Genomic DNA, 12,751 nt, shown 5'->3' with positions numbered 1-12,751 from the left:
CCACTGCACCAAGAGCTCACCCGCATGGAACGTAAAGGAATCATACAAAAAATGCAAGAGGCCACTGAGGGGGTAAGCCCCCTTTCATCGTCCGAAAAAGAGACGGCCTTTTGCGTGTTTGCATGGACCCCAGACACGTAAACCGGTGCGTGAATCAGCTGCCCTCCAGAGAAGAAATCGAGTCCGAGCTTGCAAATGCAAAGGTATTCAGCAAGCTAGATGCTAACTGTGGTCTTCATCAAATCCCCTTGGATGAAAAAACTTCACTTATCTGCACTTATGCCACGCCGTTCGGAAAGCACCGCTTTTTAGGGCTGCCTTTCGGGATATGCACCGCGAGCGTAGTGTTCCAGAAAGCGACGGGCAACATTTTGGACGGCCTAGATGGTACTCGCAAGGTCCATCTAAATAGGTCGCGAAGCTTGGAACGAAAAGCGTGCCAAAACCTATCGCCAGAGTTAGTGGTGCACGATTGAAGCGCGACTAGGTGAGGGGGGACAAACACTGAAAATAAGAAACCTATGCGAAAAAAAAAATGTGAAATTTTTAATCAGAATACTGTCATACGAGTAAACATTCCGTTACATATATTTTTGCAGTACTAAAAAAATGCTAATATTGTTTCTATTTCGCAAATTATTAGTTCGTTCTTGGTAACCCCAACCAACCAGTGATTCTAGCGCCAGACTTGGAAATACACTGCAAACCAGCTATTATGTCGTGCGGAATGGCATCGCTCAATTGAACGCGGTGGCTTCATCCGAGTTTATGTTTTATTATTATTATTTCCTTGCGTGTTTGTTCAAAGTGTGATGCCGAGTTAGGCGTACCTCAGCAAGTTGGGATGCCTACGAGAGAGGTTGCGGCCGGATGATGGCAGAGCGATCCCCAGCGGCTCGGCGTGAGAGTTCTCGGGCCACCGCATGAGCGCGCTCATTACCGGGGATCGCGGACCTAGCGCAAGGCTTTCACTGGGGAAAGGTGTGAGCGCAGTTGCGGCATCCCACGCGCTATGTCTCGTCGTGACGATAAATGCGGAATGCTCCCCGAACAAATGTCGCGCAATGTTCGTTCACTGTCCGAAACACAGCCTTTGAGTATCCGACGGGAAGCAAAATTAGGAAGTCTAATGTTTTCCAAATCCCACGCCCACGAATACACGCAAAACTTCCCCGCGACTGGCTCTCGTGGCACTTAGCGTGTATTCGCGACCATCTTTGACGCTCGGAAAAACCCTTTTATGTCGCACGTATTGAGCCACAGAAAGCGGCTCCGGGAGTTTCTCATGTTGCTCTACAATTTTGTCATTGACACTTTTAATCTAATTATAGTAATTCAGAAGTTGAATAACTAATTAAGACTAATTGTCTAATTAGACGGAATGCAAACAATAACTTGAGACGCTTCAAGCGAGCCCAAGCAACATTACCTTGGGCCTGTCCAGTTAAGGAGTATTTGTATATTTTTAAAGTTTGGCCCATGTTAAGTGAAACACCCTGCATAGGTTAAATGCTACGTTGTCTCGCCTTTATCTACCTTGAAAGTTCCGTACAGTATGACGGAGAAACCAAGCCATTGGGTTCAATTTCGCCTGAATATGTCACTCCGATATGTACGCCTTTCTATAGTTGATATGGTCTAATATTCACATGCTGCGTTCTAAACAACATTATAAAATTTATTGTCCTAGGTTTCAGTTATTTAGTTTACTGATAGGCTTGCGAACGTCCATCGATCAACATATTCTAGTGTAGGTGCAAAACGCTCTGTGTTAGGGCTTATTCTAATGGGTTTTATAAAGAATGCAGAAAACATATGTTTTGTGAGAGCAGAATATAAAGCCTGTCTGCCTCGGCGCAAATAACCGCTAGGTATCGCCTCTGAGAGTGGTGGCAATCGTTGGTTCATAATGGTCACAGAGCCAAAGTACCTTACAGCGAACTTCAGGCACCCATTTTGCAGCGCTTTAATAACAAACTGCGTTTTAGAAATATATTTGCGAAGCAGCTTGCTTAACTTGAAAGTCGCTAAAATGTCACCAACTCTTCTGTCAATTCACTAAAAAAAGCTGCAGTTGCGTCCGAAAGGCGAAGCATCGATTAGTGGACGAAGTAAGCATAGGTGTTTTATCGGCCGCATAAACTTGTAAACATAGACACACTAACTCAATTAACAAGCATGGTGTCATGAGCGCACAAGCAAACATGAACGCATCTCACTCAATGACCGCGGAAACTCGTTGTCAACATGCTGGGGTGAGTAGGCGCGGCAGCAGCAGCGAGTGTATTGAGCTTCGTGTCGGCGCAAGCATCAACGTTCTCTTAGCCGCGAAAGCACACGGTGGGGAGGACTCTGCGTCCCGCCGCAGATGGCTTTCAACTACTTTCAAGATACAGCCGCGCGGGCGGTAGCGCGCTCCCACCCTCCCCCGGGAGCATTCTGGCGCGGCGGAAGTGCGTGGCCGCAGTAAAAGTGCAGCCCTTCCACCTTCCTACCCTACCTCCGGAGCGTTGGGCGTGACTGAAAGACTGCTGCTTCCTTCCCGCCCTTGAGTGCGCGAGCCGCTATTGCCGGCTCACCGTCGCCTGGTTTCATTCGGACATACGAGTACAGAATACGGCGCGCGGCGACGATGTTATCGCCATTGGACTTTATACGGAACCTCACGGCGACGGCGACGCCGACGGCATAAATCCGCTCGGAGTGTCCATACAATTGCTATCGCAATATGAAATGTCGCTGGTCGCTAAACAAAAGAAAGCATGGCTAAATCTAGCGGCCTGCAATTGACACTTCTAGCGTCCGTCATTGATCTTTCTTTACTGATAATTATGTGCTGTTTATTTGTTGCATCGCATCATTGTTAGTCATCATCATCAGCATCATCATAATCAATTTGGCATTTTTCACACAAGGGTCAACCGTGAAGCTTGCAAGCATCTCACTGGTAGATGAAGAAGAAGTTGACAGAACAGAACCTATTTGCGAGCCATATGCCGAGGACATCATCATCTATTTACGATGTCATCGACCGATGGAGATACGTATGAGTACACTGCCAACACGTCGTCAGAAGACCGGTTCCATTATGCTGAGGGGAACAGCATGAAGGACTATGAGCATGAGACTTCGGATCTGGTCTACCAGGGCGGTCACCAGCATCCCGTTGTACCAGCATCAACACCAGCAGCAGTCTCGGTGAAGGCGAATGGGCGTCGTGGCCTCGCACGGGACAGCCACGTGATGACGACAGCAGCAGTGGCCCCAGCGGAGGCCTACATCTCTAGTGACTATGTCACCGCTCGCGACACGAGCAAGCAGCCGACTCCCAAGCGAACGAAAGGTAATGGAGTACTTGAAAGCAAATAATTACTGTTTAGGCACATTTCAAATGTATTCGGCTAGTGTACATATTGTTTTACTCGGGTACTTCATTATTTGGAATGCTAGAAGCCGGGAGAATTGCAGAGAATTAACATAGAAGGAAGGTGGCTGATTGTGCCAGGATTTGTACGATATTAAATGAAATCAAAATTTATTTTCTTTCATTGCAAAAGAAGAAGCCCTGTATCAACGCTGCTAAACTAAGCACTTTACCCAGACGGCCATCCCAAGTCAAGTCAATTTATTTCAGCATTTCTTTTGGACAAAAACAAGAATGCTAGGACAAGCACAAAAAAGCTGCTAAGCTGCACCTTGACTGGTTGCTTGCCCCATTACTTGGCAGAAACAAGAGACAGAAAAATACATTTGAGTCAAAAAAAGAGGAATACTTGTAGATTTGAAATGGTCGCGTAAAAAAGAAAGAGGAAAAAACACAAAGCACATCATATAAAATACTCAAAAATCTGGAGCCACTGCTCTGCTATAGTATGCCACTGTAAAATATCTGTATAATATAAAATGAACAGTAACGCACAGAACAGCAGCTACAGAAAACGCAAAACACATGACGCAAAATAATTAGAAACGTCATTACAGAAGCAGTAACAGTGAGTGGCTTCAAGGAAACTTCAAAAATTAAGATAAAAACATTAAAAAAACACAACATAAATATTTCAATTTGATTTAATAGTGTAATCATACAGATCCACGAACAGCTTATATTGTCACGTTCTAGGAGAACAGGCAACCTGAAGCGCTGAATTCGAGTCTCTGACCACTAGCTGATAAAAAATCACCGCATATCCACGGGGTGAATGATGATGAGTGGGCGAAGCACCGGAGGAAATTATCGGTAAACCGTGAATCTTCCGTGTGATTCGCCCAGTCTCGCCGCACTAAATCGAACGATTGACTTCCACCAATGACACGCGCCATATGTGACGTCATTCCTATTTTATAACAGCGCCCTTCATTATAATTGCCCCATCTCCCGCTTAAGGGGACGCTAGCAGAAACGCGTTATAAACGTGCAGTACTCTCTAGTAAGGGGGAAAGGCCACAGCGTCTTATGCAGCCGGTTACACATGCCGGAACGTGCACGGCGTTTGCCGACGCCATCACATGACTGCTGAGAGAGTATAACCCCCGTATTCATAAACGCTCCTCGACTTGAACTTGACTTGCCACCGCCTTCAACGCGTTTCGAACACGCTGCCCAAGGCGGTGGCAAGTCAAGTTCAAGTCGAGGAGCGTTTATGAATACGGGGGTAAGGCGGAGAGGCCACAGCGTCTTACACCAGCTTCTTACACGGGCCGTAACGCGCTAGCACAAACGAGTTAGAAACGCGCAGTCTTTCGTTAATGTTGGGTATTTATTGTCATCGTGGTGCGTGTGTCCATGTGCGCTTCGAGGCGTAGTGGTTAGCGGCGCTAGTTCGGAAGCGAGGGGTCTCTGGTTCGATTCCGCGCTACGGAGACAACTGTCAGAATTTTTTTTTTTTCATAAAAGTAGACGTGGCTACCTACTACTACTACATACTACAGAGGAGGGACAGACCCACACCCTAAGGAGCTTCGCCCCTAAGACGCAAAAACTCAAGCACCCACGCGTGGATCGGAGGAACTTCGTCTGCTTCTTCGCTGACGCCCATCAAAGCGGGTGCCCGCGCATGGCGCGTGGACTAGCGCGCGTCTTCGGCTTTCTAATCGTGCAGCATATTATGTTGCAGGGTGTGGCATTATGTATTTAAGAGCACCGACGATTTAGTAGAAAAATTTTTGATTTTTCGCGGGATATGTTATCTGTATCGATATTGTCATTTTCCAGGTCACCTAAAAGGGTAGGTGTGCGCGATTTTAACCTGTTTCTTCCATGACATGTTCTTGAAAAGGGAGTCAGCCAAGTGCTTCTATTTCTGAGTTGATAGGGAATGTCGGATGGTTTTGTTAAGGCACATAATGTAGGAAAGGTGGTTTCGTTTTGCTTAAGACTCTTGTATTTTAATAGTAAAGTCATACAATAGATGAAAAGAACAAGAATTAAAAGAACCCTGGGAGTGTTAGCAAGCGCCACCACTCCAAACCTAGGGGCGGATGTGGAACATCCTTTCTGCCGCAGGCGTCACGAGCACGTGATCTTTTTGGGTGATGGCAACTGGACAATAAACCCACATATGCTACCTGAAGACATCAATGTTGCCGGATTCGAGCCCTCGCTATATAATGAACGAGAAGAAAGGGGACTTAAGGGCTCGATTTTTAGCCAGCGATTTTAGCTAGCGCCACCACTCACAAACTTAGGCGGCAGATGCGGAACATCGGCCGCCTAGGTTGTGGTGGTTCTGAACGGCGCGAGCGCGCGAGGCGCGTGACCCGAGGCGTGATCGAAGGAGAAACGGCGTTGTCTGAGCATTATCGACGTGGTTCCGGGCCAGGAAGGTCGCATCGCCAGCACCGCACTGGCGACGGGAGACTTGGGGGTCTGGCCGAGTCCGTGACGTTGGCCGTCCACGGTGTGGCCGTCGACCTCGGCAAGTTCGGGCGAGGCTCCTGGACGAGCTGCAGCTTCTCACGGCAGGACCAGGCACCCCAGAGAGGCTCCCCCTTCTACGGCAGACCGGCACGTGCGATGATCCCCGGAACGCCACGTCGGCTCTCGGGAAAGGAGCGAGACGGAAGCAGCGGCCGAGCACGTCGCTAGGCCTAACCCGTCACCTCTCCCGGCCACGTCAGCAACAGCGACCGGGTCAAACAGGCTCCGAAGATGAGCGGGTGAACGTACCGACTGCAAGGCAGCCACGACTATGCGACAGTCGGCGAAAAGCAACGACTTCAAGAAAGGCCCAACGAGATTCTCGCCTAACACTCCCAAGGTAAGGTCTAGGTTCTAGGTAGATTATAAGGTAGATTATAGGTAGAATTAGGTAGGTTCTAGGTATAATTGGGTTTTCTCGAACATTAAAATTATAATCCGACGCCTATTGGTAAACAATCCGACGGCGAATCCGACGCCGAATGGTAAAGTCGCACTTTAACTTTTTCTGATGGATTTCATTTTGATAAATTCAATTTTTGTTCACCAAAACCTTGCACCACGTGGAGGGTTAGATGATTTTCTCCGCCACCCTCGATCACACGCCGGTTGGCAACGGCAAATTTTCTGCGCTATCGCGTCAAAAGCCGAGTACGCCTAAGCACTTCTTACGAGTTGTCAATGCGAAAGCATTAGTGTCCCATTGAACGACGCTGAGCGATCCTTCAAGTTTCGCACTGCGAGGAATGCTTGCGTTAATGCTTGTTCTGCCCGCCGTGTATTGGGAGAGTTGACGATGGGGGTGGATCTCGCTGCCTGCCTGTTCGCTCGTTTTGCTGCGTTCCTCCGCTGCCTTACTTGGTCTGCGGTGTACTGGCCGTGTTTCGCTGCTGCCGAGGTGTTGCGGCCCGCCGACGATGTTGATGCGTCAGGCTCCCTAGCGGCACGTGCTGCCCGAGCCATGAAGCGCGAGCCAGCGTCACGAGTGCGCGAGGCTCGCTGGTGTCGTGGCGTCGCAGCCAATGACAAGTTGGGTGCCGATTTTAAATGCGAAGCATTTCTTGGCGAACATTTGCTACTTTGACAGACACTATCTATCTATCTATCTATCTATCTATCTATCTATCTATCTATCTATCTATCTATCTATCTATCTATCTATCTATCTATCTATCTATCTATCTATCTATCTATCTATCTCTGTCTGTCTATCTGTCTCTAGTCTGTCTGTATCTATCTGTCTGTCGTCTGTCTGTCTGTCTGTCTGTCTGTCTGTCTGTCTGTCTGTCTGTCTGTCTGTCTGTCTGTCTGTCTGTCTGTCTGTCTGTCTGTCTGTCTGTCTGTCTGTCTGTCTGTCTGCTGTCTGTCGTCGGTCTGTCTGTCTGTCTGTCTGTCTGTCTGTCTGTCTGTCCGTCCTGTCCTGTCCGTCTGTCTGATCCGTCTGTCTGTCTATCTGTGTCTGTCTGTCTGTCGTCGTCTGTCTTCTATCTATCTATCTATCTATCTATCTATCTATCTATCTATCTATCTATCTATCTATCTATCTATCTATCTATCTATCTATCTATCTATCTATCTATCTATCTATCTATCTATCTATCTATCTATCAACTTGGTATGTACCAAAATTGGCATAGTATGAGAGGAGTGTATGACGAAATTAAATGATAGTTTTTGACATGAATATGATGACGTGTGCAATGTAGGTCATGAAACAGCTGCCTATGTCTTGGTGCTCTCATAGTCGTTTCGTTAAATTGGTAGGTACCAAAATTGGCATAGTATAACAGCAGTGTATGACGAACATAAGTAATAGGTCATGACATAAATTGCATGACATACGTGTCATGTAGGTCATGAAAAAGCGGCCTAAAATGACAATGGCCCAGCGAAAAAAACATTAACACTCAAAAACCAATGAAATGGGTTCTAACGTGGGTGCTAAGGGAAGGAAACACTAAATGATGATGGTAGAAGTCATAGTCATGAGTATGACTCTGCAAAAATGACAATGACTGAGGGAAAAATATTAATACTCAAAAAACAATGTAATGGGTTCTGATGTGGTACAAAGTGAATCAAAAGGCTAAAGATTGATGTTCGAAGTCATAGTCATGAGCATGACTAAGGCTTTCGCCTTGAGGTATCCTAGGCCTAGATAAAGGGACTCCTCAGGACTCATTACATGAATGTCAAGACATGCGTGTCATGTAGGTCATGAAACAACCGCCTACCTTTTGGTGCTCTCATGGCCGTTTCGTTAACATGGTAGGCTCCCCGCGCACTGTTTTCACTGCTACAGACGCCGCCGGCTTTTTCGCTGAATGGGCCATTTGATGCTTCGCATCAGAAACCAAACACGAGGAGCGTGAATACTAACTGCTTATCAAAGCGAAGTGGCTGGTACGCTTAAAAAAGATGGCAGCGGCACTTGCGGATTGCGTCTTTGTTATCATGCGATGTATACGACGCACTAATGAAAATAACGCAGAGCGATTCGTGTCGACCCACTTAGCTTGTTGCCCCTGTTATTCCAGTAACATAAAACAACTACGTAATTTACCTCCTTTGAACGTTTTTATCCAGACTTTGCAGTTCGTGCGAGCGATTTTGGGCTCTTATTTACACCTTCAGATGTTTGTTTGTGTTCAAAATCGTCGTATTCGCAGCTTTCGACGTGGCTTCCCAGGGCGTCTCAGTTGGGCAAGGAGGCCCGGAACAGGGACGCTCCATCTTCGGGATGCCAGCAGGCACGTTCACCCTCTACACCATCCTGATGGCCCTCTTTGTGGTGGCGCTCATTTACGTCTACGTTCTGTTTAGACCGGACCCGGTTCGGCCACCGATAGCCAAGAAGCTGGGCCGGTGGGCCAACGACAGTGCTTCCACTGTCGAATGACGGAAGTGTTGTTACAGAAGTGAATGCATGAAAAGATCGGCTACACTTAACTTGCCTACTCTCGCCTTGTCCTAATTTGACCTAATTTTAGAATCATCTTTAGTGAATGCTAACATTACGAGATTGGTATCTGTTGTGTCTGCGTCATACCCGTCTCGGCGCATGCGCAGTCCGTTTCCTTTCCTTCTTCCCGCTCCCACTTCCTTGCCCACTTCGGGGATAAAAGCAATCGCACACTCCAAATAAACGCTTTGTATGTTCGAACTGTCTGTGCCTCATTAACGGCTCCGGCTCGCGGGCCATGGTTATGCTAGTGCTTAAAAAAAACGTTATCTTGCCCAAAGTACGCGCTCATTATGGTAATATCACATGTCATTTTTCATGCATTTCCTTGTGGAACTCCTTGCCTTTAGTTTTGCAAGACCACATACAAATTTAATAAATGATCTGCAAATGTGTTTTTATTTATTTGCACAAAACAGCACGTAAAAAGCTGCTTTAGCGTTATTATTACACAAAAACATGTTTTGTTTAATTTTGAGTGCTTTCTATTGGATGTACAATTATATGAAACGTAAAAAGTATCAGGTGGCCGCTGAAGTTGGAGGGCAGACGACAAGATTCTCGCTCGCTTTGGAACTTGTCGTGTTTTCTCGCCTTTCTTCGCTTGATTCTATGCTGCATTGTAGGTGAGTAAACTTCATTGAGATATGTAATATAGGTGAATGAAAGCGTTTTATGTAGGATTTTTTTAACACGTAATTTGTGTAGCCATATCCACGTTTTAGACGAAGCCTCGTACAACACCAGTCAACACAAGCCTCGCGGACACATAACCCATCATTCCAATGACGGCACATCGCCCTTTAAGAAACTCGCATAGATGGTGGCGCCAGATTACCCTTTAAGTGTTATAGTGAGAAACCCTATGGGCGAGGACACTGGCGAGACGCGATCGACCAGATAATGTAGCAGCGTAGCCGGTACACAGCCTGCAGCATTCGCAACGCAGAAACAGTCACCGCAGCAGAGGAGGTTGCCATTGCGCTTGCGCTAGCTGATCCTATTACCAAAGTCGTCATAAGTGATTCTCAACAGGCGATCCGCAACTACGATGCCGGCCGTATCTCTCGCCCGGCATCACACATTCTGCATTCTACTCCCCCCTCCTCCACATCCCGCTTACTCCTGTGGGCTCCAGCCCATGAATCGCTCAGGGGAAACGTCCAGGTGCATACACTTGCTCGAGATCTTAGCTGCCGAGCCGAGTGTAGGATCCACCGCCCCGATTCCCCTGACACCACTATCTCGCGCGATTCTCTACTCACCACTTACACGGACATCCTCCAGTACTACCGACTCGGGAGATGCATATATCCTCCCGCACACCGTGATCTAACAAGGCGCGAGGCCGTCCAATGGCGCAAACTACAAACAGGTAGCTTCCCACACCCCCTCTTATACAGTAAAATCTTTCCGCAACAAATAACGCCTCGGTGCAAACACTGCTCAGCTCCGGCCACTCTCATACACATGGCGTGGACTTGTACGCACGACAACACAGACAAAACAAACACCCCAGAGTCGTGGGAGTCCCTCCTGCGTAGCTCCGAGCCAGCAGACCACGTCGGCTCATCCAGCGTGCGGTGGAGGCCGCGGAATCCCAAGGGATCCCCGCCGACCTCCTCTAAGCAGCGCAACCGGTCCTTGGACTGGTCCCCTCTTTTTGGGCGAAATAAAGAAATTCACCAGCGGCGGGCGTCCGTCGGCCCGGTGACGGAAGCGGATACCTATCGGCGGGACGACGCAAGTTCATTTAAAACGCAGGAGAGAGCTTGCGAGGCCAAGGAACGCTCGGATACCACAAGTTGCCATAGAACAGCGTCTGCAAGCGGCGTCGCGTCACCGTATCTGCGTCGTCAAGGTGATGCCCTCTCCCCCATGCTGTCCCCTCACCACGGTGACGTACTTTCGCGCGTCCCTTCAATCATTTCGGATTTCCCGCGAAGCACCAGTTGCTATACCAACGGGAGACTAAGCCAGTAAAACCTTTTCTGTCTTGAAGTTGCGTCGTACCGGTGATAGGTATCCGCTGCAGTCACTGGGCCGATCGGCACGCGACGCTGCTATTTTATCTGGTCGATCGCGTCTCGCATGCAAGCCGAGAAGTGTCCACACCTAAAGAGTATATATCGTACACCGTGCTCAGCGGTAAATGCGAAAGAAATGCGTGATCATTACGACGTACCTCTTTGAGGTCCCGGATCCATTGTTCAAAGTGCGTTTACCACATTGCAGATTGTTGTAGGGCATCATTGCATTCTTCTTCTTTCTGGGGTTTTACGTGCCAAAACCAGTTCTGATTAGGAGGCACGCCGTAGTGTAGGGCTTCGGATTAATTTTGACCACCTGGGATTCTTCAACGTGCACTACAACGCAAGCACTCGGGCGTTTTTCCATTTCGCCTCCATCGAAATGCGGCTGCCGCGGCCGGGATTCGATTCCACGATCTCGTGCTCAGCAGCGCAACGCCTTAGCTGACTGAGCCACCCCGGCGGGTGACATCATTGCAGCACATCCGTCCTGCCTCTTCGAGGAGCGAAGTGCAAGTGACGGTGTCCCGGAGCAGACCACCGTCAGTGCACTCATACATACATACATACATACATACATACATACATACATACATACATACATACATACATACATACATACATACATACATACATACATATACATACATACATACATACATACATGGATACTTAGATACAGACACACACACATATACATGCATACATACATACATACATACATACATACATACATACATACATACATGCATACATACATACATACGTACATACATACGTACACACATACAAGCACGCACACACATATACATACACACACATCCATACATACATGCATACATACATACACACATACATGCATACACACACATATACATACATATATGCATGCTTCGACACACACATAACCATACATACATAGATACATGCACACACGCATATACCTACACACATCCACGCATGCACACACATATACATACATACATACATACATGCATGTACACATATACATACATACGTACACAAACATACATACATGCATACATACACACATACATGCATACACACATATACATACATGTACACACATATACATACTGTAATGAAAAAGAGTAGCTTGCGCCTCAGCGGCATCGTCACCGGCATGAGCTCGTGGCTGCTGTCCTTGGCCGAACGCTTGTGACTGCTACCCGTTCGCCTGCATCCATTGCTAATAAACCTCTTAGCAAGTGGTGGCGGTTGCTGGGTTTCGACCACCCTGGAACTTCGGAGTCGCACTCTACCACCCATCATGCCCGAAGACGCAAGCGGCACTCCTCCAACTCCTCCACCGGTGCCGCCCACCCTGTTTTGTGCCGGTGCCTTGCGTCTGCGAGATCCCCCTATCTTCTCCGGCACAGATGAAAAAGACGTTGAAGATTGGATCTCCTCATACGAGCGAGTGAGTGCCCATACCCATTGGCACGATGCTACCAAGTTGAGAACCGTCGCATTCTATCTGTCGGACGTTCCGGAACTAGTAGTTTTTAAAGCATGAAGGTGACCTCACTACGTGGTTGGTCTTCAAGACCTTGTTTACCCAAGTTTTCGGTCGGCCAGAAGTAAGAAAGCTCCGTGCAGAACACCGTTTGCGTACCCGATCCCAGGAGATCGGAAACAATTTCACGAGATACATTGAGGACATTGTCGACCTTTGCAAACGGGTGAACGCGTCGATGTCAGAGGAGGAGAAGATCAAACGTATCATGAAGGATACTGAGGATGACGCGTTCCAAATGTTATTATCGAAGAGTCCTGGCACTGTCGTAGAAGTGATAGAATTCTGCCAGAGTTACGACGAGT

At 47.7% G+C, this 12,751-nt stretch overlaps 1 protein-coding gene across 1 annotated transcript; it reads left to right on the top strand.

Annotated features, from left to right (window-relative positions):
• Positions 1-3,018: 3,018 nt before the first annotated feature.
• Positions 3,019-9,049, top strand: LOC125946089 (uncharacterized). Its single transcript, XM_049668547.1, has 2 exons — positions 3,019-3,343; positions 8,587-9,049. The coding sequence occupies exons 1-2, from the start codon at positions 3,022-3,024 to the stop codon at positions 8,814-8,816; spliced, it is 552 nt and encodes a 183-aa protein (XP_049524504.1). The 5' UTR covers positions 3,019-3,021; the 3' UTR covers positions 8,817-9,049.
• Positions 9,050-12,751: the final 3,702 nt, after the last annotated feature.

The sequence above is a fragment of the Dermacentor silvarum genome, chromosome 5 (genome assembly GCF_013339745.2).
Source record: "Dermacentor silvarum isolate Dsil-2018 chromosome 5, BIME_Dsil_1.4, whole genome shotgun sequence".
Lineage (NCBI taxonomy): Eukaryota > Metazoa > Arthropoda > Arachnida > Ixodida > Ixodidae > Dermacentor > Dermacentor silvarum.
Note: the sequence above shows the minus strand (reverse complement) of the source record. Positions and strands in the feature narration are given on the sequence as shown.

What these genes read in the sequence shown, in the direction of transcription:
- LOC125946089 (XM_049668547.1), top strand. Translation starts at nt 3,022, where the DNA reads ATGTCATCGACCGATGGAGATACGTATGAGTACACTGCCAACACGTCG. An exon ending in GACTCCCAAGCGAACGAAAG is followed by an intron (nt 3,344 to 8,586) that starts GTAATGGAGTAC and finishes TCGTATTCGCAG; the next exon opens with CTTTCGACGTGGCTTCCCAG.